The sequence below is a fragment of the Mytilus edulis genome, chromosome 5 (assembly GCF_963676685.1).
Source record: "Mytilus edulis chromosome 5, xbMytEdul2.2, whole genome shotgun sequence".
NCBI lineage: Eukaryota > Metazoa > Mollusca > Bivalvia > Mytilida > Mytilidae > Mytilus > Mytilus edulis.
This window is the reverse complement of record NC_092348.1, coordinates 60,602,524-60,629,768: the sequence shown is the minus strand read 5'-3', so window position 1 is coordinate 60,629,768 and position 27,245 is coordinate 60,602,524. Positions and strand designations below refer to the sequence as shown.

Here is a 27,245-nt window from a genome sequence, read left to right as displayed (position 1 = left end):
CACTGCCTCAAATTGCAAGAAGGGGGTTGAAATTACACTGTAAAAGAATTTGGGTCCAGAATTTTAAAGGAAAGTAGTGATTTGGTCCAGCTGAAAAAGGTTGAAAATGAGCACTTCGGAAGCTGTCAAAAGATTTCAAGACGCCCTAAACATAAAATTGGCCATATTTTGAGTTAGAGGCGATGAAGTTTTCTATAAATTTGATATAATTTGTCCCAAAAGTAGTACAACACACTGTAAAAGTTTCTTTGAGAAAGCGCAGGTGGGATTTTTTTTATTTTCATTTATGTTCTAAAAGAAATGCACTACGAATTAATTGTGTTCTCGGACCTAATGCTGTCTGTAACCTTAACCCTAATGATGTCTGTAACCCTAACCCTAATGCTGTCTGTAACTCTAATCCTAATGCTGACTGTAACCCTAACCCTAATGCTGTCTGTAATTCTAACCCTTATGGTGTCTGTAAGCCTAACCCTAATGCTGACTATAGCCCTAACCCTAATGCTGACAGTAACCCTAACCCTAATGGTGTCTGTACCCTTAACCCTGAAAGTGGCTATAATCCAAACTCTAATGGTGTCTGTAATTCTAATCCTAATGCCGTCTGTAACCCTAACCCTAATGCTGTCTGTAACCTTAACCCTAATGCTGACTGTAACCCTTACCCTAATGCTGACAGTATCTCTAACCCAAATGGTGTTTGTACCCTTAACCCTGAAAGGGGCTATAATCCAAACTCTAATGGTGTCTGTAATTATAATCCTAATGTTTTTTGTAACACTTACCCTTATGGTGTCTGTTACCCTAACCCTAATGCTGTCTGTAATCATTAAGCTATTGCTGCCTGTAACCATAATCCTAATGCTATGTCTGACCCTAACCCTAAGTATGTCTGTAACCCTAACCATAATGATGTCTGTAACCCTGACCCCAATGATGTCTGTACCATTCACCCTAATACTATGTCTAACCCTAACCCTAATGATGTCTGTAACCCTAGCCCTAATGCTATGTCTTACCCTTACCCTAGTGACGTCTGTAACCCTCACTCTAATGCTATGTTTAACCCTAACCCTAACGATGTCTGTAACCCTAACCCTAATGATGTCTGTAACCCTGACCCTAATGCTATGTCTAACCCTAACCCAAATGAAGTCTGTAACCCTAAACCTAGTGCTATGTCTAACCCTAACCCTAAGGATGTCTGTAACCCTAACCGTAATGATGTCTGTAACCCTTACCCTAAGGATGTCTGTAACCCTAACCCTAAGGATGTCTGTAACCCTTACCCTAAGGATGTCTGTAACCCTAACCCTAAGGATGTCTGTAACCCTAACCCTAATGATGTCTGTACCACTCACCCTAATACTATGTCTAACCCTAACCCTAATGATGTCTGTAACCCTCGTCCTAATGCTATGTCTAACCCTTACCCTAGTGACGTCTGTAACCCTCACCCTAATGCTATATCTAACCCTAACCCTAACCGTGTCTGTAACCCTAACCCTAATGATGTCTGTAACCCTAACCCTAATGCTATGTCTAACCCTAACCCTAATGATGTCTGGAACCCTAAAGCTAGTGCTATGTCTAACCCTTACCCTAGGGATGTCTGTAACCCTAACCCTAATGATGTCTATAACCCTAACCCTAATACTATGTCTAACCCTAACCCTAACCCTAATTATGCCTATAACCCTCACCCTAATGCTATGTCTAACCCTAACCCTAAGGATGTCTGTAACCCTAACTCTAATGATGTCTGTAACCCTCACCCTAATGACGTCTGTAATCCTCACCCTAATGCTATGTTAAACCTTAATCCTTATAATGTCTGTAACCCTAACCCTACTGATTTCTGTAGCTCAAACCTCAATGATGTCCGTAACTCTAACCCTAATGATGTTTGTAACCCTAACCCTAATGCTGTCTGTAACCTTAACTCTAATGCTGACTGTTACCCTCACCCTAATACTGACTGTAACCCTAACACTAATGCTGACTGTTACCCTAACCCTAATGCTGACTGTAACCCTAACCCTAATGATGTCTGAAATCCTAACCCTAATGATGTCTGTAACCCTCCCCCTAATTATGTCCGTAACCCTAACCGTAATGATGTTTGTAACCCTAACCCTTATGCTGTCTCCAACCTTTACCATAATGCTGACTGTAACCATAACCCTAATGCTGTCTGTAACCCTAACCCTAATGCTGAATGTAACCCTTACCCTAATGGTGTCTGCAACCCTAACCCTAATGCTGTCTGTAACCCTAACCCTAATGGTGACTGTAACCCTTACCCTAATGCTGTCTGTAACCCTAACCGTAATGCTGTCTGTAACCCTAACCCTGATGCTGACTGTAACCCTTACCCTAATGATGTTTGTAACCCTCCCCCTAATTATGTCCGCAACCCTAACCGTAATGATGTTTGTAACCCTAACCCTTATGCTGTCTCTAACCTTTACCATAATGCTGACTGTAACCATAACCCTAATGCTGTCTGTAACCCTAACCCTAATGCTGAATGTAACCCTTACCCTAATGGTGTCTGTAACCCTAACCCTAATGCTGTCTGTAACCCTAACCCTAATGCTGACTGTAACCCTTACCCTAATGCTGTCTGTAACCCTAACCCTAATGCTGTCTGTAACCCTAACCCTAATGCTGACTGTAACCCTTACCCTAATGGTGTCTGTAACTTTAACCCTAATAATGTATGTAATTCTAACCCTTATGGTGTCTGTAAGCCTAACCCTAATGCTAACTATAGCCCTAACCCTAATTCTGACAGTAACCCTGACCCTAATGGTGTGTGTACCCTTAACCCTGAAAGTGGCTATAATCCAAACTCTAATGGTGTCTGTAATTCTAATCCTAATGCTGTCTGTAACCCTAACCCTAATGCTGTCTGTAAGCCTAACCCTAATGCTGACTGTAACCCTTACCCTAATGCTGACAGTATCTCTAACCCAAATGGTGTCTGTACCCTTAACCCTTAAAGGGGCTATAATCCAAACTCTAATGGTGTCTGTAATTCTAATCCTTATGTTTTTTGTAACACTTACCCTTATGGTGTCTGAACCCTAATGCTGTCTGTAATCATTAAGCTATTGCTGCCTGTAACCATAATCCTAATGCTATGTCTGACCCTAACCCTAAGTATGTCTGTAACCCTAACCATAATGATGTCTGTAACCCTAACCATAATGATGTCTGTACCACTCATCCTAATACTATGTCTAACCCTTACCCTAATGATGTCTGTAACCCTCGTCCTAATGCTATGTCTAACCCTAACCCTAAGGATGTCTGTAACCCTAACCGTAATGATGTCTGTAACCCTAACCTAATGCTATGTCTAACCCTAACCCTAAGGATGTCTGTAACCCTTACCCTAAGGATGTCTGTAACCCTAACCTTAAGGATGTCTGTAACCCTAACCCTAATGATGTCTGTACCACTCACCCTAATACTATGTCTAACCCTAACCCTAATGATGTCTGTAACCCTCACTCTAATGCTATGTCTAACCCTAACCTTAAGGATGTCTGTAACCCTAACCCTAATGATGTCTGTAACCCTGACCCTAATGCTATGTCTAACCCTAACCTTAATGATGTCTGTAACCCTGACCCTAATGCTATGTCTAACCCTAACCCTAATGATGTCTGTAACCCTAAAGGTAGTGCTATGTCTAACCCTTACCCTAGGGATGTCTGTAACCCTAACCCTAATGATGTCTATAACCCTAACCCTAATGCTATATCTAACCCTAACCCTAACCCTAATTATGCCTGTAACCCTCACCCTAATGCTATGTCTAACCCTAACCCTAAGGATGTCTGTAACCCTAACCCTAATGATGTCTGTAACCCTCACCCTAATGACGTCTGTAATCCTTACCCTAATGCTATGTTAAACCTTAATCCTAATAATGTCTGTAACCCTAAGCCTACTGATTTCTGTAGCTGAAACCTCAATGATGTCCGTAACTCTAACCCTAATGTTGTTTGTAAACCTAACCCTAATGCTGTCTGTAACCTTAACTCTAATGCTGACTGTTACCCTCACCCTAATACTGACTGTAACCCTAACACTAATGCTGACTGTTACCCTAACCCTAATGCTGACTGTAACCCTAACCCTAATGATGTCTGAAATCCTAACCCTAATGATGTCTGTAACCCTCCCCCTAATTATGTCCGCAACCCTAACCGTAATGATGTTTGTAACCCTAACCCTTATGCTGTCTCTAACCTTTACCATAATGCTGACTGTAACCATAACCCTAATGCTGTCTGTAACCCTAATCCTAATGCTGAATGTAACCCTTACCCTAATGGTGTCTGTAACCCTAATCCTAATGCTGTCTGTAACCCTTACCCTAATGATTTCCGTAACACTAATCCTAATGATGTCTGTAACCCTTACCTTAATGCTGTCTGTAACCTTAAACCTAATGATGTCTGTAACCCTAATTATAATGATGTCTGTAACCCTTACCTTAATGCTGTCTGTAACCTTAACCCTAATGAAGTCTGTAACCCCAACCTTAATTATGTCTGTAACCCTAACCCTAATAATGTATTTAACCCTAACCTTAATGCTGTCTGTAATCCTAACCCTGATGCTGTCTGTAACTCTAACCCAAATGATGTCTCTAATCCTAACCCTAATGATGTCTGTAACCCTAACCCTAATGATGTATGTAACCCTAACCCTAATGATGTGTGTAACCCTAACCCTAATGCTGACTGTTACCCTAACCCTAATGCTGACTGTTATCCTAACCCTAATGCTGTATTTAACCCTAACTATGTCTGTAACCCTAACCCTAATGATTTGTGTAACCCTAACCCTAATACTGACTGTTACCCTAACCATAATGTTGTCTGTAACCTTAACTCTAATGATGTCTGTAACCCTAACCCTTATGATGTCTGTAACCCGAACCCTAATGATGTCTGTAACCGTAACCGTAATAATGTCTTTAACCCTAACCTTAATGCTGTCTGTAATCCTAACTCTGATGCTGTCTGTAACCTTAACCCTAATGATGTCTCTAACCCTAACCCTAATGATGTCTCAAACCCTAACCCTAATGATGTCTGTAACCCTAACCCTGACAATGTCTTTTAACCCTAACCCTAATGCTGTCTGTAATCCTAATCCTGATGTTGTCTGTAACCCTAACCGTAACGATGTCTTTAACCCTTACCCTAATGATGTCTGTAACCCTAACCCTAATGCTGTCTGTTTAGAAATTTTGAAATACAATGTAATGCATATTCATAGTTTCAGTGAATATTAATTTTGAATCGTATATGAAATCATACCATGGTGCGCACACATATGCAATAAATTAAGATACTAACCAGATTGCATTTATTCTTGAATATATTGATAGGGGATTTATTGAGGAATCAAAAAATTAAAAAAAATATAGGGGTCAATGTGCTTGTTTTCGAGATATTAGCCATTGGAATTTTGGCGGGAAAATGTTCTCTCTTGACTTTTCATAGCTTTATCATTGACCAGTTAAAGCTCTCAAATTCTATTAAAATATAAATAAGATTTTATAAGACTTTTGAAAATGGCTTATAATTATACATGTAAAAGATTTATAAAAAGAAAAATGGGGGTCCATGGGCAAATTTTTTTAAAGGCATTCAAATGGATAAAACCCGAGGATTCCGAAAATCTGACAAAAGTTCCCCAAAGCATGACAAGCAAACATCCTTAAGCGTTCATTACTATGATGACGGTACTACAGATAGTTTATGATGGGTGGTAGAGGGTGTTCTCGATTTCTTTTTCGATTGAAATAAACATAAATAGGAATGAGACCAGCACTTATTCATTTATCTTTAGGATGTTTATTTTAAGTTCTGAAGACCAACTAAAAATGATTGAGAAGGACGAAAAAAGTATACTAGTATTCTATGACATTCTATTAAAATTATGCCTTCGAAATTAAAATTAATCTATTTCAGTGAAACATGCCGTCTGCAATTCTTATTCAAATAGACTAAAAAACTTCAACTGTAAACTCCTAAATATCACTTTGTTTTTCGTGTAAATAATAAAGACTCTTTGATATTCACATTTATTCTATATTGATAAAATTTTAGTAGGTTTTCTATATGAATGGGATTTTGAATAAATAATCATATTCCCCTGTGGAAAAGGTATATTCGCCGCGCAAAACGTCACGTGCTTTTACGTGCTTATTTTGGTAAAAAAGTTTGATGTACAATTGGTTTTGGTAAATAATTGCCCTCTCGGAATAAAACAATTACTGTCTTTTATTTCGGTAAATATGTGGCTTAATTGACTTTTGAAAAATTGATATTCAAAAGTCAATAAAACTACATATCTACCTCATCAAAAGAAAGTAATTGTATAATCTTCAAATTCAAATATTCATTGTCATAAAAACTCTGAACAATAAGTTTGTGACAAATAAATAGATTTTAACAAATTATGTGTATAACCCGGTGTGTAAAACAAAAAAGAAGGGTTTATTGACGTTTAAGCATCTTGGCATACACTAAATTGTTTACGAAATGTGAGTTTAAAAAAAAATAATAATGAACTATAAATATTCATATAAAATCAGGTCAAGGTTGATCTACATCATCGATCGATTGAGGAAGTACATTATCGGACAAAAAATATTATTGTGTTATTAACAGATATTTGATCATTGAATAAGATACACCGTTCATCACAGAAAGAAAAGGTTGGTAAAATATAATCATTTCATTGTTTAAAAGGAATAACAAATACATATAATCTAATTGCTCACGAATTGTGAAATTGTCAACAAAGGGAGATAAGAACACCTTATACTTCATTTTCATGTTCATTGATTTTTGACGCATTCTTATAAATGATATGTCAGGATGGTTGATAACAACGTTTACACTTTATCTTAAAATTAATTTGTTTCTCTCATAGGTTTTGAATAAATAATGTTAGCTCGCAATCTATTATTTTTTTCTGTAGATCTTCATGTAAGACATTTTGAATTTGTTGTAATCAAATTTGCTTTCCCCCTTTTTCCCGTTGTGTTTGTTATTTCACGCTTAGCACTTACTTTGTTAATTTTTTCTAAGTACATTCAGTTTGTTATTTTGATTCTCATTAAGTTGCATATTTGTTTGTTATTTGCCACTAATTTGTACATATTTTTTATTTTATTTCCCCCGAACTTCTGGTAACTTTATGTTTCAATTTCCCTCTTATTTTTATTCATTTTGGTTTGGTATTTCCACCTTATCAGTTTTTTATTTGGTTTATTTTCCCCCTCTTTACTGTAAACTTTTACATGCCATTTGCCCCGTATCTATATCTTTTTTTTTGTTTCTAATGTTTCCTTATAACTATTTCGTGATTGCTTTCAGAACTTACAAGAATGTCATCTCATTATCAAATTTGATAAGAAAAAAAACATTGAGATGTTCAAAACACAACAACCGTAGTTCAAGAATGTATTTTAGTTTGCAAATATTCTGAAAATAAAAAAAAGTATTTCAATAATTATGTAAGATAGCACCTAGTATATAGAGAATAATACATGGCAAAATCCGTATCATATGTCGTATCATCCCGAGACATCAATATCAGCCAAAGGGCCTTCAGGCCCGAGGGATGATATTGGTCGAGATTGATACGGCATGTGATACGGTTTTTGCCATGTATTATACGCTTTATCATATATTTCAACAGAAGAGTATTATAATATATGAACTGTTTTCTGATCCATAGCACTGGGTTACCTTCAGTTCTACTTTTGTCTTGTTTCAAAGCCTTAAAATAACTGTTCAATTATTTATACAAAGCACCTGGTTACCTTACAATCTGTTGTTTTAAAAATATTTTGTTTATTACTGTATTTATTTGAGTGTTTTGTATTTTTTATAGTTGCATTTAGTGTGCAAAAAATGTGTTGTAAAAACTTGATGTTCGTGACGTCACATACATTATGAAAACATGACGTTCGTGACGTAACATAACTAACAATGACGTCATTCAAAAAATGACCTATTTTGAGAAAAAAAATTTTAAGCAAAAAAAACCCAAAAAACTGACTGTAAAAAAAAAAAAAAGGTATGCGATACGGATTTTTCCATGCGATACGGGGTATGCGATACGGGTTTAGCTATGCGATACGGGGTATGCGATACAGGGTAGACTGGAAAAACGAACCTTTATTAGATATACAAAATAGCTGTATTTTGTACTAAATATATGATAAAAGTAATTAACGATCATTAACAAGACTTCACAACAACACACGTTATCGAAAATAAAATGAACCATTTTGTTTACCAAAATATTAAACAACAACGAATGATAGGGCTCTGGAACCCTATTGAGGTATTTAAATACAAAAAAAAGAAATACAAAAAGTACAAAACACCAATGCCCCACATTGAAGATATATCCACATTTAGCCCGCTTCAAATTAAGCACTAAGTGTCACAATGTTTATTTGTTTACCTGTCTTCTGTAATGAGCTTGTTGCGTGGAATGGGTATAAGTCTGCGCAAACAAGATATATTAATATGGAGAACATTCATGCCAATACACTAACTAAATAATGTTATTAAAGATACTTCTTTGTTATTCTCTGTATACCCAAGGTTCCAATCATATTTTCTGAGATGTTTCTATATTTCAGAATGTCAACAACGACTGCAAATATTCAAATGTCAACCCCATTTATACCACAAGTAGTTGGATTTCAACAAGCTCCACCTGTCGGACGACAACAACAAGCATTTCCAGTGAGGACTTTTAAGGTGTTTGGTGGTGTACAGATAGGTCTTGGAGTTCTTCTGGGAATTCTCAGTTTAATTGGAGTGATTCTGGATATAATTGCATGGAACAAATACGACGACTGTCGCAACAAATATAACTATTACGATGGCTATAATGATCATTATTTGATGTGCAGACGATATTATGATGATGATCACGTACTTTTTGCATTTGACATAACTTGTCTAATATGCTCTGGATGGGTAAGTGTGTATTTTCAGTTGTCTTATAAACTTGTAAAACTAAAGAAAATTGTTTCGGAATTTCACTTGTAGGAAACTGCGAATAAATACATTTACAAACAGAAATTATGCAGAAATGATAGAGACTGGTGTATTTTTGAACTGTTAATAAATCTATTATAGTCACAGAAAGGAAAGAACAAATTCATTACACGAATCTCTTCCTTAAGAGAGCACATTAACAATTAAATAGGTAGTGCAAAGTGAAGGTATAAGGATTTAAGGTTTACAATAAAAATGCAAATGTCGTTATAGCGTATATGTAGTTACGTAATGGCGGAAAGCAAATGCTAAATTTATATTAACTAATACTAATGTTAGTTTTTGTAATTGCAGTATATTGTAACTGGTTTTTTGCCCATGTGTATGTCAAAGAAGAGGGAGGCGAGCTGGCAATGTCTGGTAGGTTTTAAGTAAGGACCAACGATTCATTAACTTAACAAGTAATTTATATTTACAGATGACAAGTAAAACAAGGAATCAAAATCAGCAATTCAATTATAATTAAAGAGAATGCCCATGAAACTTCTGATATTGTTATTTTGTTTTATATCTTTTCAGTATAGAGAAAATTTAAAAAAAAGAGGGAAACTAACACTTACATCAATTGTACTGAGATATTAAACATTCAATTGTATGTACTTTGTTTAAAGTATAGCTTTATTCTTTCAATGTTTTATTTTTTTAGAAAACTGGATTTATGGTGTGTAGCATAGTTGGAGCGTCAGTTTTTGTTCCTACAATGTTCAGTCTTGGTGTAGTCGGATCAGTTATAGTAAGTAATGTTGTTGCATATCAACTAAACAAGTTAAATAGATAAACAGATTGCCCACTATCTATACGTAATACTTTGCTGCACTGTCGGGCAAAGTTTTCTTTATACGGGTTTTGCTTTAGTCTCGCTTTCAAACGTTCTGTATATTTGGTCACTGAATAGTCATGCACTCGCAGCATGCGCAGACACAGTCACAATAAAATTTGTAATTAGTAGTTGTGTATGATTGTCAGATATTGTTCCAGATATATGTATTGTACAAAGGTTTCGTTCACGAAAGTCGCGTCTAGCGCACAACATTTCAATCCTAACATCTACAAGGAGTTTATTAACACAAGCACATAAGTCATCATTTCTATGTTGAAATGGGTGATCTATGCTATCATTAAACTGTTCATAATAATAAATTAAGTGTTAAGACGAAATACAAAAGATCTCATACCAAGGAAAATTGATGCATTTGGCAAAATATTTCGGAATTTTGTGTCCTCAATGCTCTTAAACTTTCGTACTTTATTCAGGCTTTTCACTATTTTTCATTCGAGTGTCACCAATGTATCTTTTGTAGACAAAACATTTGTCTGACGTATACCATTTTAATCTAGATATATTTGGGAGTTCATTTACATTTTTAAAATTATCATTTTATAAAAATGACAGCTCTCTATTTTTAATTCGATCTTGAAAAATGATGGGTACTAAAGAATTCACAAAATAGCACTAATCCAATCCATGTCTGCTCTATGGTCGGGTTGTTTTGTCTTTGACACTTTCCCTATTTTCCATTTCCTTATCAATTTTATGTTTATGACAAATCTTTGTGGTACATGCCAAAGATTTTAAGGTAGTATTTCTAAAATGTATTTTGAAAACTAGTTTTGGACAAGAAATAAAAAGAGAAATAAATTGAACAATATCAGAGAATAGTTAACAATGTATGTCAAAAATATTTAAAAACTGTATTTATCTGAAGAGATTAAACTAGATTTAATTAGTATTAAAGTAATAATGATACTTACTCGACAAACGAAAGCTATGCTGTATATAGTCGTGTTTGTAGAATGGTCTTGTTCGCTCGAGACATTCCATGCAGTGATGATTTGTTTAAATACGGTGTTGACATGAATATCAATAATGTGGTCATTTTTATGAATTTCCTGTTTACAAAACTTTGAATTTTTCGAAAAACTAAGGATTTTATTACCCCATGTATAGATTACCTTAGCCGTATTTGGCACAACTGTTTGGAATTTTGGATCGTCAATGCTCTTCAACTTTGTAATTGCTTGGCTTTATAAATATTTTGATATGAGCGTCATTGATGAGTCCTATGTAGTCGAAACGCGCGTCTGGCGTACGAAATTATAATCCTGGTACCTTTGATAATCAATCAAAGAACACTGAGAGATGTAAAAAACATTGCAGATCTAGATTTAGGTTGAATTTAAGCGAATAATGTTATAATTCCATAGAAAAATATAGTACTTAAAACTACTATTTTGTCATTCTCTAGTTTGTTAGTTTGTTTGATGTTGGCAACTTACACTGTTTATTTTAGAGAGGAAATAACAATTCAAAAGCTGTGGTTCTGTCAGCTTTCATGGCTGTGTTGACCTTTGCAGAAGTAGTAGTGGCAATCATTGCAGCTTCATTCTGTTGTTGCTGCTCCGCATTGAGGACTTCAAACCACCAGGTAAGCAAATGTTGCACACGACCATGATGCGACTCCCTCCCCCACTGAACACAACTTTGTCAAACAAGGAGGGTCAGAAGATTTGATGCTCACGTTGAAGACTTAAAAAAAGGTAAACATTGGTGGATTTCAGCTGTTTTCCGCTCTATGGTCGAGTTGTTGTCTCTTTGACACATACTCATTTCCCATGCTCAATTGTATTTTATTTTAGTTATAATAACAATGCATAAGTGTGAATCGTCTTCCAAAAGTATCAATGCATTTACTGGATAATAACCAAAGGTTTATTGACTACCATTTGGTACTATTATACAGGACGATTGATTAAAAAACAGTAGGGTTTTATTGATTCTATGATACACAATATGCAAGTATATAACACCACATGCATACGTTAGTTGTAATTTCCACAAGGCCATTGTTGTAGTGTTGCAGTTTGTCTCAGGACGTTAACTCTTAATATATATAAATATCTGAACTCGAAAAAACTTTCTCCGAAATGAAAAAAATAGAAAGTCTTGCATGCCTGTACTATAACAGACATATTAACACCATATATGGCCATTTTACACTGAAACATATGTTTGTAAAACTATGTAATTCCTACTCTTTACTACAATTCAATGAGAACTCCTCTTCTTTTCTTGTTTATTGAAATAACTTGTATGAACATTTCTTTTTAGTAATTTTGAAAAATGTATCACACTGAGTCTTCAGATAAAACATGTTGAACAGTGCCTTAATTATTATTATTTCTTTTCTCTATAGGAAGTTGTTATAATGCAAAGTACACAACCTAGAATGTTTCTTAACCCACCACAGACTCAGATTCCTATTGCAAACAGCCACCAGGTCATGATAGCTACTGGACAACAAGCTAACGCAATAGTTCAATATCCTGCAGCGCAACACTATCATGTTATGCCTACTAATCAACTGTCAGCTCAACAGAGTCCGGCAGTTGGTGGTACACAACTAGAAGCGAACCATGGACAAGTTTTTGATACTAATCCACCTGCTTACAAGGAATAACAATCTCTTACATGCGATTGTGTTTGTTGTAAAAATCAAAAGACTATTAATCTTAATTTATAAATTACTAACACTTGTGATATAACAGAACATAATTATATAAGAATACGTGCTTAGAAATACAATTGTTTTTTACCCTAATAATTTTTTTCTAATATGAAAAGATAAGGTTTTACTTTTAAAGACGATTAGAAACTGATAAAAAGTGTTCATTTTTCGATAAAAATGTTAAAATATGGAAGAAAATAATTGCCTTCCAGTTTGGAAATGAATCTCTGAAAAAAAAAATGAATATCATATTATACAATTTCTCTTTTCATATTTCTGTCATATTTCACTGAAAACATGATCAGAATTAATAATGTTTAATCTCTTTCAACTTAATTATACTTGTATATGATTGTCAAAATACAAACAGGTCTATATTAATCACCTCCCACTGTCTACATACCTAATATGAAGAGATACAACAACTGAAACCCGTTTTGATTTGAAAATGATATGTCTGTAACCCGGATTTGTTTTTGTCTCGATCGATTAATGACTTTCTAACAGTGGTATACTAATATTGCCTTTATTTGATGAATACATCAACAAGCAATGTAATAGGTCCTAGTAACACATATTTTAAGAATCAAAAGAATAATAATCAATATAGCATCTGTAACATTTGGAGCAGGATCTGCTTACCCTTCCGGGGCACCAGAGGTCACACCTAGTATTTAATGGGGCTTTTGTTGGTTATTTTTTAGTTTGCAATTTGTGTCATGTGTTCTATTGTTTGTCTGTTTGTCCTCTTTCATTTTTAGCCAGGCGTTGTTAGTTTATTTTTGATTTATGAGTTTGACTGTCCCTCTGGTATCTTTCGTCCCTCTCTTCTAGCATATTTTGACACCAAAATTGACAGTTTTGCTGATTAAAATTGCTGTATAAATTGATAAGAATATGAAATAATACTACGTTTTACAGCTTAAAGATTCATGAAAAAAATTAAATGCTTCAATGGTGATAGCAATACAGAATCAAACCCCTAAATATTTCTAAGTAGTTGAATTGATTACTGATTATTGTATCAAAATGATATAAAATAACATTTTGTGTAATGAAAGATTTCATAATATTATGTATGTATATAGTAATATTTTTGAACTGCATTAATGTTGAGTTTGCTTATTGTTTTTTAGTTCCTTTTATTCCTTTGATATTTGTTTTGGTACTTATTATTTTTTTTTCTTGCAAATAGCTTGCCTAAAATGTGGATTCATGATTGATGATAAATGTATACTGTTCTTTTTAATGAAATTTCATTGTATATGTTACATAGTTTAATAAATATATTTCAAAACAAATATATTGTTATAATTATAAATATGTTAAAGAAAAGTAAGCGTCTTTAATGTGTTGTATAAAGCCAAGAAACATATATAATTAAAAGATTGAAATTTTTGGAACAATGGGATAAACTCTTTTAATTTTACTTTTCAATAACAGTTTGTTAAAGTTGACAAAAAGGCATTTTATTTGCAAATTGAAGATAAAATTAAGCCGATTACAGAACAGTCTTGCCGTTGTATGTATGGTCTTGTTTTCTTTACATCCAGAAGTTGGAGTAGATTTAAACATACAGATTTTATATATATTTTTTAAGAAACAAGTTTGATAGTATGCTGAGCAAATACATAAATAAAACCCAACACTATGAAAACAAATTATAAAGATGTATGGAATAATAGCAAATGATGCAACTTGCACACAAAGATCAAATAACGGATGTTAAAAAGTGAGAAATCTAATTGTAAAACAGCTATATACTGGATAACAAAATGTGCAACATTCGAGTAGAAAAGTAACGACTTGATGATGTCTAAAAACAATGTCATCTACATGTACTACAATAAAGGAAACCAAAGGTTTGTAGGGTTTATAAGAAGAAGGCAGTGACATTACATTACAGAGTATTGAATGATATCCTCCGATATTATTAAAGACTAATATAAATACGGTCTGAGAAATTGAATGAAAAAAAATATCCCAAAAAAAAGATAACTAAAAGGCATTCAAATATATGAAAAAAATGATAAGATAGTCCTTATAACTCCTTCAAAAATAAATAAGCATTCAATCCAATCCAATCAGATTTATATTTTAGTAGGTTTTACATCTGATAGAAGGACGAAATATTGCACTTGAAGATTGTAACAGTTACCAAACTATCGCAACGTTAAATAATTTTATCATATTGTCCCCAATATATTGACAACTGACTTGTTTTTTCGAATAAATGCACCAGTTTTAATAGAATAGGGTTGTTTTCGTTAGGAAAGTCATTCTTTATTATTTTACTAAAGAAACCAAGTCTAGATAAAGAGGTGCTCAAAAACTGCCGACCAGTCTCCAATTTACCTTTCATTTCAAAGACACTGGAAAAGGTTGTCGACATTCGACTGGAAAATCACATGAGTTCACATTCTCTACATGATAGTGTTCAGTCAGCCTACCGTACATGCCATTCCACGGAAACCGCTCTCTTACGTGTTCATCACGATATTGCCTATGCATTAGATAATAACTGTTGTGCCGTTTTGCTCATGCTCGATCTATCGGCCGCTTTTGATACCATCGACCATCAGATTCTTTTTGATCGTTTGGAATATTCTTTTGGCGTTACCGGAGATGCTTTGCTATGGTTGCAATCGTATATTATGAACAGGACTCAACGTGTTGCTATAGGATCAGTACACTCTGACGATATCAAACTCGATTTTGGTGTACCGCAGGGCTCGATCTTAGGGCCGAAACTATATTGTATTTTTGCAAAACCGGTAGGCGAAATTTGTAGGCGCCACGGAATGTCATACCATTCGTACGCAGACGATACTCAGGTTTATCAAATCATAAGACCGAAAGGAGGCTGGTGCGATCTGGCGAAACGCCTTAAAAATGTTGATCTGATATTGGAGATTGGATGAGTGTCAACATGCTGAAACTTAATGAAGACAAGACAGAATTAATAATCTTTGCACCAAAACATAAATTGAAGCATCTTTCAGATTTTCGTCTGACATTTGATGGAACAGTGTTAAGCGACGTTTCTTATGTGAAAAATCTGGGAATGTACTTTGAAAAAACCATCAGTATGGAACATCAAGCCAGTGCGATCACCAAGGCTTGTTTTTACCAAATTCGGAATATTGGTCGAATTCGATCTTTAATTTCAGTTGAAGCCTGTAAAACACTAGTGTGCTCCCTAGTTACATCAAGGCTGGACAATGGCAATGCATTGTTGTACGGTACTACACCAAAATTATCAGTAAATTGCAGCGGGTCCAAAACACAGCAGCACGTTTGATAACACGAAAAAGGAAATCTGACTCAATTAGGCCTGTTTTAATATCGTTACACTGGCTACCCATACATTACCGTTGCCAATATAAACTTCTTTTATATGTGTACAAAGCACAGCATGGCAAAGCTCCTAGTTACCTTCAAAATTTAATTACGCCATACAAGCCAAGTAGAACCCTCAGGTCGGAACATAGTATGCTCCTACATCCTCCAAATGACGTTCGAACGAAAAGCTACGGTGAGAGGCGTTTTGACAAGGCTGCGCCTACACTCTGGAACAATTTGCCGTCGTTTTTATGGAGTGTAAATTCTTTAGATGTTTTTAAAAAGCAACTCAAGACTCATTTATTTCGGACTGCTTTTAAGGATTTCCTGTAGATTTTATATATACTTTTAATTGACTGCATTAGTTTTAGACAGTTTTGTATATATTTAAGGGTACATGCATTTTTCGTTTCTTTTAAAAAAAAATTATAAATTTTTTATATGCTTGTTTGCTTCTTTTAAGATAGTGCTTTGTTATCTATGTTTTATGTATTTTTTTGTATTTTATATATTTTTAAATGTGAAGCGCTTAGAGTAATTTTTATTATTATATAATTCGCTCTATAAATATTGTATTTATTATTATTATTAGGTCTTTCCACTTTTCTGTGGAAAGACCTATTGTTTTTCTTCTGATTATTTTTTTTTTTCTTCCGCCTAATTTTGTTCTTGCGATAAACATTTGTTTCGCAATATGTCGCTTAGATATTTTGTATATGATATGGAACAGTTTATGCGCTTTTGAAATTTACCCTGCGTAAACGAATACTTTTCTTTGTAGGAGTTATCTCCCCAAACACTGTTTTCCTTGTTATCGCATCTCCTTCGCAACCGTAAAAGATTATGACAAATTTATTTTACAAAATTGCTCGTTATATCCTTCGCATGATTTGTCCTATTTTGACCGAAGCGATATGACCGCTCCATATGAGAGTTATTTCCCCTTATGCATCTGATATAAGTGATATGAATTTCTATCTTATAAATCATAAGTGATAGAGACCTAGGATCTTTTGATTTGAGGTCCTTGGTCCCAAAAAATTAAAAATTAGGTCAAGGTCAAAGGTCAAGGTCATATTCTATTATTTGAATTTGGCTTATTTTCACTTATATCCAAAGACTGTATAAGATATCAACAAATTATTTTTACTAAATTGTTAGTTGCGACATGTCGTAAGATGTAAATTTTGATTGGAAGCGTACGTTGAATGTAAAAGGGAGTTTTCTCCCCTCTTGTATTTAAAAATCCGCGTTTGGTGATATAACTCATTAACTAAATATAATTAAGACCTATGGTCTTTTGATTTGAGGTCCTTGGTTTATAACCTTGAAATTGATCTCAAGGTCATAGCTTAATTTGACGTTCTAGATTTTGACCTTTGCTTTTATTCTATATGTATACATGATAAAGATATACAACTTTTAGAAAAAGGTATCAAACCATTTAACCTTGAAAAAAACCAACCGGAAGTGACTTTTTGTAAACCGGAAGTAGCTATTTTTTTGTACTTTATTAATATAAAAGTATATAGAACCAGATATTTTTGGAATCAGTGTCAAGTAAATATTCAAATATAATCGGAAGTAACATTTTTCAAACCGGAAGTAACAAATTATCTCCCTTATTTAAAAAAAATGTATGGAAACAATATATTTTTGGAATCAGCTTACTAGGAGCTATCATTTGACGATTGAAATGACATTTTAAACTAAGTTTCACAACTTTTCATATCAAAATACATTGTTTTGATGGAAAGACCTTCAATTGTTCTCTGAACAATTGGTTTTTAATTATTATTATTATTATTATTATTATTATTATTATTATTATTTAAATCAAATTAATTCATTTCAGTAAAAGATGCCGTTAGAAATTACAGCAACAAAATTCAGTCTAGATAATATTTTGTTTGTCAAGTGATTCATAAATAAACACGAGGATATTTCAATATCAGTATATTTTAACAAATCCTTGGGATTACTGCATGAGTAAAACAAATTCAGGGTAAATTAACCAGAGCTCTATATGGGGATTTCCTCCGATATGGCTGACAGTAGATTGTTAACGAAATGTGAGCTTTTAAACTGTATTGAAATATAAATACGTAGAGAAAAATAAAGTCAAGGTAGATTCAGTTATATCGTTGTTATTATTGACAAACATGTTTTCATTAAATAAGATAAACCGCTGGACACAGAAAGAAAAGGTTGGTAAATATTTTTCGTTGAATTGCTTAAAAAAAGGACATGTGAATATAATAAAATTGTTTACAAATCATGAAATAGTAAACAAAGGGAGATAAAACACATTATACTGCTTGTCCTTTTTCATTGATTTTTTCCGACATTATTTCAAAAACATTTTTGGTTATATTTGTTAACATTTGTTACACTAAAAAAAACTTCAATAAATCTTCTAAATTTGTATAGCACTTGCCACACAAATATGTATCATTTATTGAAACAATGGGCTGTTATATAAGCGAGTGAATTCTCTTAAGGAGATCATATGTTTTGTATATGATATTGAACAGTTTACGCGCCTTTGAAATTGACCGAATACTTTTCTTTGTAGAAGTTATCTACCCGAACACTGTTTTTGAATCAAATTGGTTGATTTGTTTTTAAATTTCAGAATGTCAACTACGGCTTCAAATATCCCGATGTCATCCCAATTCATACCCCAAGGATTTGGAGTCCACCAGGTTCTACAAGTAGGACAACAGCAACCAGAGTTTCCAGTGAAGACATTTAAGGTGTTCGGTGGTATACAGATATGTCTTGGTGGCATACTTGGAATTCTCAGTGTAATAGGAATAATTTTAGATATAATTGCATGGAGCAAATACGACTTATGTACCATGGATTATAACTACTTTTATGATCATGTTTCTATGTGTGTTCAATATATTGATGTCCATGAACTTTTTGCATTTGACACAATTTGTCTAATATGCTCTGGTTAGGTAAGTGAATATTTTTAAGTTTAGTAAAGAAAAGCTGTTTTGAAACTATACTTTTGAATTAAGACACTAGCATTTAACTATATTATGGATACATGTGTGTGAGTGTTGGTGTGTGTGTGTATGTGTGTGTGTGAGTGTGAGAGAGAGAATATGTAAATTATGATTAGGCTCTGGGCAGGTGTGATATGATAAGATTTGACAGGACAGACAGAGGGCACGTGTATAATAATCAATCTTTTTACGGATGTTAGGGGCATTTTGATCAAGCTCTTGAAGGAGGACAATATATGATGCTCTCGTCTTGACATGTATTCTTTGGTGAGACTTTTTACAGAGGACTTTTGTATTATGGTGAGCCTCTTGACTGTTTTCATACGTGTACAATTATATATCTTAACACTGTGATAAGTATAAAAATTTGTTTGAATTAAAAAGTGTAAATTTAGATAATACAATATGAATTTCATCTCAAGTCTTCTAAATGATGGTAAAAAACATGAAAATTAAGTGTTACATTTTATTAACATATTTGTCCTTAAAAATTTTGTTTGAATTGTTTCCCGTATATTTGTTTTTATTCTACAGGAACACTGTTCCATAGAACATAACCGGGTTTTTTAAATGTCTTTTTCATAAACTTTGTTCGTGGATGTGGTATTCAAAAGACAGCTATAGATACACGCAAATATATCTTCTTGCATTAAAATGTTGCTCATTCTTTAATAATTGACAGAGATAATCAGGTGCAATACTATTTACACACTTATATAATATGTGATTCATGATTCTGTTTGACAATTCTAATTGTTTCAATAAAGTTCTTGATGGTGTATAATATATTTTATTTAGTATGATCTGACTGGCCTTTTTTGTAATTATTTTTTTGTCCACACCTAACTTTACTATATTCATATTGTACATCCCACCAATAACCAAAGAGAGGAAACACATATCTATTATAGAATAAACATAAACCTTTTCGAGTTGATGTAAACCTCGATAGTAGTCATTTTGGTTGATTTAAAAGCATATATAAGTATCAATGCATGTGTTAGTTAAATTTTATATTTCATGTTTTGTGCATCTTTGTTATATCTTTGTTTGTTTTTGTTCTGAGATTGTAACATGATGATGATGGCTATGTCCCTATTTTGACAATTTTGCCCATTGTGTCTGTTTTGTTCATGAATCGTTATAGATATAACGGGATTCGACGCGACTGTCATACCATGAGAGGTTTAGCGCTATTAAACCAGGTTCAATCCACCATTTTCTACATTTGAGAATGCCTGTACCAAGTCAGGAATATGACAGTTGTTGTCCATTCGTTTGATGTGTTTTATCATTTGATTTTGCCATGGAATTAGGGACGATGTGACTGTTGAAAATCGACAGGTGCCGATGTATGATGACGAGACTCTAAACGCTAAATATGAGTAGTAATAAAACTCATTAAAGGTAACAGGATCAAAATGTGATCACCAGTGGCGCTCGAATATTTTAAAACAATAAGATAAAGGAAGAAGTTGAAGAGAAATGATGACAAACTTTTGTGATGTATAATAAGTACACGAAACAATCCTTCTTTTATTTAGAGAAATAAAAGTAAGGTAAATACAAGTTTCTGAATAAATAAACTTTACTGTGATTCATATATTGAAGTAACTATAACATTGTAATTTTAGTATGTTGTTACTGGTTTTCTGCCTATGTGTATGACAAAGAAGAGAATAGCGAACTGGAGATGTCTGGTAGGCTTTAAATAAGAAAGACCACGGATTATTTTTTACATTCATAATTAAGAAGAAAAAAGCAATGAAAATTTTTGAATTGTCCCTTTTAGGAAATTGGACCTCATACAAATAATTTCATATATACGACTTTATGTTTTAAGGGATAAAAGTGAAAATGTCGAAAAAAGGAGAAAATGAATTGTTAAGCAAAAAAAAAGAAAAAGCCTAACCGTTCCTTAATATTTGATTTATTCACCAGTTGTGTGTTTTGCTTCTTAAATTAATATTATCTGTTTTAATTTTCGCATCCGAGCTTTTAAAAAAGAAGACAAAATGTAAGCAAAGTCATGTTACTTGCTTAAGGTAGCACAATACAAAGATTTTTTCACTCCCAATCAGACAATTTTAAACTGATGTAATTCATTTTATCCTTCTTTATATTTTATAAATAAGGTATCAAAAGAAAGGAGAAAGATTAATTTAATATTTCAAATTGTGATAATTTCATAATGACATGATTATTACATAATTAATTATTATGTAATTAGTTGCTATATTGTGATGTCCACACTTGAATGAATTTAGCGTCTTTGTTCTTCATAGCATCCCAAAATATTTTATAGATTCTTGTACAACACAGCTTGACCTCCAGATTTCCAAAAACATCAATAAAACAAATTTTATACCCAATTGAATTTAGTGGTCTCTTATGAATTGATGTTGCAAACTTCATTGAAGATTTATGAGAGAATGAAATACAATAGGAAAAATCACAGTTTTGAAGTTCATAACAAAGAAGTTAAATTCATTCAAGTATGGACATGACAATATGTCAACTAATTACATAACAATCAATTATGTAATAATTATGTTATAATGATATTGTCACAATTTGACAAATTAATCCTTCTTCTTTCTTTTTGTACCTCATTTATAAAATTTAAAGAAAGATTTACATCAGTTTAAAGATGTCTGATTGGGGATGACAAATCTTTGTATTGTGCTACCTTAAATTGTACAAATGGAAACACTAGAGATCAAACAGCACAAACGAAGATGCCTTTTGAATTATCTCTTTTAACTGTTTTTCAAATTAGATCGTCTTTATTGGAAGACGTAACATATATTAAGTAAATATCCCTTCCCCTTTTTCCCCCGATAGCTTTTAATGTTTTTCTGAAAATTAGTAAAAATGTCAATTTTCTTAATTTTCTTTTCTTATATTGATTCTGTATTTCGTTCATGAGAAAAGTGATACTGTCATATGTCAGTCTGGTCCGAGGTCGAGAGGACACATCTCTAAAATGACTTGACTTGACTTTAATTTCAAATTTGAAAATACTTTGCATAATTTTTTATTGTCACCTTTCTTCCTTCCTTCCTTCCCTCCCTCCACACATACATACTTACAAACCTATTGCGAAGAGAAACGTCATCACCAAAAGCAGCATTAGATGTCTATCTTTTAAAGCCTCGGTCACACCTTACCGGATAGCACGAACTGACGACTAACGGATGAAAATAAATGTTGTCCGTCGTCAAAATAGTTACCCGTTGGGAGTCCGTTGATGTACTGACCGAAAAAAACAGACGTGTAACGAATGCCTAACGAATCCCTACGATATGCAACGTACGAGAAACGGAAACGTATCGGACAGAACGGATGTAGAACGTACATCCAACGGACGAGTACCGCATAAAACGGACATCTAACGGAAGCGTACCGGATAAAACTGATGAACAAGATTACGGAAAATTAAAGGCGACAATAATAATACATGTAAATCGCATTAATATTCAAAATGTTTTTGTGTAAATGGTTTTGGTTTGTTCTTCAAAATGCCGCCAAAGGACAGTGTCTGGCCTGAATAAGAGCTGATTGATTGTGAAGACGTGCTCTTACTCTAAGACCAATTATGAATCATAGGAATTCATGAACCTTAAGAAATCTTACATACCAATAATTGTCATTTCTGACGCGAAATTTTCAGTTGGCATTTATCCGTTTCAGATCCGTTCATCATCCGTTTTATCCGTTATACGTCCGAAAGAAGTCCGTTTTCATTCGTTCAACATCCGTTTTATCCGTTTAAAGTTCCGGTAGAAGTCCATTGGTGAAATTATCTTTCAAACCTCCAACGGATGTATAACGGACAAGGTAACGGATACAGAACGGACACCAAACGGACGAGTACCGTACAAAACGGACGCCTAACGGACGTTCAACGGACATTTCATCCGTTGGACGTCCGTTCAAAGTTTTTAACATGCTTAAAATTGTCCACCGGACAGAACGGACGTCGACGGATAAAACGTACGCTTAACGGACATGCAACGGATATGGACATACATCTAACGGATAAGAACGGACGTTTAACGGACATGAACGGTTAGGAAAAAGTTATCCGTTTGGCGTCCGTTCGAGCTATCCGGTAAGGTGTGAGCGAAACTTTAGATATTTTACCGGTGAAAAATTTACAGTTAATTCACCTGATCGATTGAGTCATATTTGTCCACCAGCCCAAATGTCGAAAATGTCAACTTTCACAAAAATCACTGTTCGATTTTCTTGGATTTATTTTTTAATTTTAAATCAGAATAACTAAAGATTTTTTTTCACTATTCTAATTAATATGTTATCCCGGATTAAACTTCGAAATAAAGCATTTCAGAATTCATGATTACTAAATTTTGTTCAAACGAATTTGACAAAAAAAGATACATGTTTCACACAAATTTGGAAGATTCGTAATCATCTGTGAAACGAACAATCCATAACGGTCAACCAACAAAACTTACGAAGGGATGATTTTATTATGGAATTATTAAACCAGAATAATTCAGTCCCTCCCCGTGATCGACTCTACAACTCGCTATGGCCTGAATCTATTCGATAAGAAGGCGTTGTGAATCTATGATTGTAATTGATACTCTCTGAGTGAGGGAACCAGTTAGCTGAAAACTGAATCTTATCGAGATAGGTAAATTCAAAGCTAATTGAAGACTATCCTTTGACTAGGCCTTGTGGGTCCGTGTAACACTTATCAATTCAAAGTTTTAAAAAGTTTTGAAATTTTGGATTTTTGGAATTTTGATCAAAGTTTTAAAATATCAAAATTTCAAATTGTTTTAAAAGTTTTGAAATTTTGAAATTTTAACCAAATTATTAAAATATTAAAATTCTAAATATTGTTTTTAAATTTGATAGTTTAGAAATTTGATCAAACTTTTAAAATACTAAACCTAACGTGCAATTTTGATTATTTCATTTTTTGAATGTTTGGTTTTTTAATCTTTTGATTAAAATATCAAAAATAGAAAAGGGGCAAAAAGAGGGGTACCTGTAAACTGGGAAACGAAATAAAAGTGAAACGAAACAAAACAGAATGAAATGAAAACATGCTGATACATAAAAGTTAATGTATAGAATAAAACCACAGGTACGGACAGTTCTATGAGGTGAAAAATAGGATGACAAAATAAATATTTCTCAAAAGAAGATAATTCATTTTGAACCAAGACACACGGCTCTGATAATGACCATTTTACATGATGATTTACCCAGCACCCATATTTTAGGAGTAACAGTAAACTGATTAACTCGCAGTAGGTCAAATAGTATGGTTAGGCTGAGTATATATGTGTTTTCTGCTGGACTTTAAGCAATAAAATGGTTCAATACACGTTGTATTATCTCATTTGATTTCAACTTTTTCTTTTTTTCTCTACTATTTCTTACTTTCTGAAATCATGTCGGTAGATGAATAAATCTTTAATGATCATCTTTAACGTTTTAATCAGCAACAATTTCCTTCCTTTATTAATTATAAAAAAGAAGACGTGGTATGATTACCAATGAGACAACTATCCACAAAAGGCCAACATGACACAGACATTAACAACTATAGGTCACCGTACGGCCTTCAACAATGAGCAAAGCCCATACCGCATAGTCAGCTATAAATTGTTGGCCTTAGATATTCAGCTTTGAGCGTTCCTGATCCAGAAAAGCGCTTCGGTCGTAACTTTGAACGTTTTGTTTTCAATTTTTAATCGTTTGCATGACGATCGTATATTGCCTTGTATAAATAATTTCAGTTCTAAGTATTTGTACGGTAGGAAATCTGAATTCATGGTGTCCCAATGAACGTTCTGGTATCTGGAATGTGGGAGGTTTTCGATATCTTATTACGCCGAAATTAAGAGTAAAATCAATTATCGGTAGCCTGGAGTCAGGAAATTTTTATAAGGTTTCTACATAAACTCTTCATAGATAGTTACCCGGGTGTAAATTTTTTATTTGCGCCTGACGCGCATTTCGTCTACAAAAGACTAATCAAAGACACTCGAATCAAATTAAGTTTAAAAAAGCCAATAAAACCAAATTAAATTAAAAAGGTAAAAATTAAAAAAAAAAAAGAAACGTTAACATACAACTTATCGTTCTGGTTTTGTAAAAGCTGAACACATTCATCATATTTATCATAAACGTATACCATACACATTTTTTCCAGGCTTCCCCATCTATCCACTTGTAGGCGTCGGCATTTTGAAAATTAAAAAAAAATATTTTGAATATTTTATATTAGCGATAAATGGTAATCTTATTTGGGAATCTGATATATAAATATTGTCACTAAGGTGACACTTTTTTTTTAAATTTTATTTTACTTGGATACATTCCCGAGGGGCTTCAATAATGGTACATAAAAATATTTTGAACCCCAGTTTGAAGGGGAAAATCTGTGCAAGCAGAGGACAAAACAAATATCATCTGAATCCAGATTCCCCCCATACCTTAAAGTGTTAAATTTTGAACCAAATAATTTGATCAATAGCGATAAAAAAAAAACTTCATAAATGAAATTTTAAGAGCTTAGCGCGATTTTTTTACTTCAATAAAACAACTTTTGGAGTTAAATGGGAGCTCCCTTAGATAACGTTTGGACTGATGCTTGTAAAAAGTATATGCATTTATCATATACGTAGCTCCATTGGGGGTTCTAAATCAACCTCTGTTTTTTTTTTTAATGGCACATAAAAGGAAAAGGTTTTTTTTTGGTATCAAGAGATATCATTTTTCCGTATTTGTTATTTATGCATTTTTAAGTTATCGAACGATAATCAACTTGAATCAAAGTAAAAGAACACAGGTACGTCCAATCAGAATGGGACGTGTAAAGAGAGTGCCACGCTGTCAGCTGCATGATGGATTTTTCCATTTTTGGCCATACACCAATGTTGCTCTCGAAAAACCAGTACATTGTAAAATGCTGAATTTCAAGTAAAGCATTCACCTACAGAACACTGAAAACTGAATATTTGAAAGTGAAGTATATATAAGAACCGAATCAATTGAAGAGGTGTTTCGCCAAAATGAAGTTAATCTGATGTACAATGGTTGTCGTCTGTTGATGTAGTTCATACGTGTTTCTCGTTTTGATATAGATAAGACTGTTGGTTTTCCCGTTTGAATGATTAACACTAGTAATTTTTGGGGCACTTTATAGCTTGCTGTTCGGTGTGAGCCAACGCTCCGTGTTGAAGGCCTTACCTTAACCTATAATGGTTTACTTATATAAATTGTTATTTGGATGTCGAGTGTCTCATTGGCACGCATACAACATCTTCCTTTATCTATTAAACATACCAAAATACATCTATAAGGGCTACTTTGCCCGAGCCAGCTGAATCCTGAGTTTCTTTGAAATTTGTATGTAAAGAACCTATTTTGAATTATCGATTTTTGGTTGTCAGTGACAAATATTTCATGAATGATAGCAATAAATACACCAGGGAGGATTTGTGTTTGTTATTCATTTGATGAAGACATTATCTTTCAATTAGTTTAATTGAGGTCTGGAGCTGGCTTTATATTTATATGGCAGTCCTTTGTTAATTTATTAACATTGTCATTTTGATTACTTTCTTATGTTTCCTATTCTGACATAGGACTGGGATTTCTTTTAAAGTGTGTTTAATTAACTGTGTGAATGTTAGTTCATTCTACATTTTCTAGAGGTAGTGTGGGGGGGGGGGGGGGGTTGTGATCTCACGAAACATGTGCATTTGTGGGCCTGCATCTGTCTCAATTCAGGAACCTTGCCTTTTTGATGCCGGTTTAAATAGGTGCCGTGTGTATATGTTTCCCTCTTTTCGCCCCTTTTCTATTTTTGATATTTTAATCAAAAATTTAAAATATCAAACTTTCAAAAAGTGAAATAATCAAAATTGCACGTTAGGTTTAGTATTTTAAAAGTTTGATCAAATTTTTAAACTATCAAATTTAAAAACGATATTTAAAATTTTGATATTTTAATTATTTGGTTAAACTTTCTAAATTTCAAAACTTTTACGCAATTTGAAATTTTGATATTTTAAAACTTTGATCAAAATTCCAAAAATCTAAAATTTCAAAACGTTTTAAAACTTTGAATTGATAAGTGTTACACGGACCGATTGAAAACATACTGATACTTAAAAGTTAATGTATGAAATAAAACAACAGACAGACAATTGTTAGCGGTGAAAAATTGGATGACAAAATAAATATTTCTCAAAAGAAGAGAATTCATTTAAAAA

At 33.4% G+C, this 27,245-nt stretch overlaps 3 protein-coding genes across 3 annotated transcripts; all 3 read left to right on the top strand.

The window, feature by feature from the left end:
• The first annotated feature begins 1,370 nt into the window (after positions 1-1,370).
• Positions 1,371-3,005, top strand: LOC139525169 (circumsporozoite protein-like). The gene is made up of 2 exons (XM_071320356.1): positions 1,371-2,048; positions 2,754-3,005. The coding sequence occupies exons 1-2, from the start codon at positions 1,371-1,373 to the stop codon at positions 3,003-3,005; spliced, it is 930 nt and encodes a 309-aa protein (XP_071176457.1).
• A 355-nt stretch (positions 3,006-3,360) lies between these two features.
• Positions 3,361-3,978, top strand: LOC139525168 (circumsporozoite protein-like). The gene has a single exon (XM_071320355.1). It carries the CDS (start codon positions 3,361-3,363, stop codon positions 3,976-3,978), a length of 618 nt encoding a protein of 205 aa, XP_071176456.1.
• A 2,633-nt stretch (positions 3,979-6,611) lies between these two features.
• LOC139524115 (uncharacterized) lies at positions 6,612-13,923 on the top strand. The gene is made up of 6 exons (XM_071318688.1): positions 6,612-6,748; positions 8,693-9,035; positions 9,411-9,476; positions 9,763-9,849; positions 11,408-11,542; positions 12,311-13,923. The coding sequence occupies exons 2-6, from the start codon at positions 8,694-8,696 to the stop codon at positions 12,572-12,574; spliced, it is 894 nt and encodes a 297-aa protein (XP_071174789.1). The 5' UTR covers positions 6,612-6,748; position 8,693; the 3' UTR covers positions 12,575-13,923.
• Positions 13,924-27,245: the final 13,322 nt, after the last annotated feature.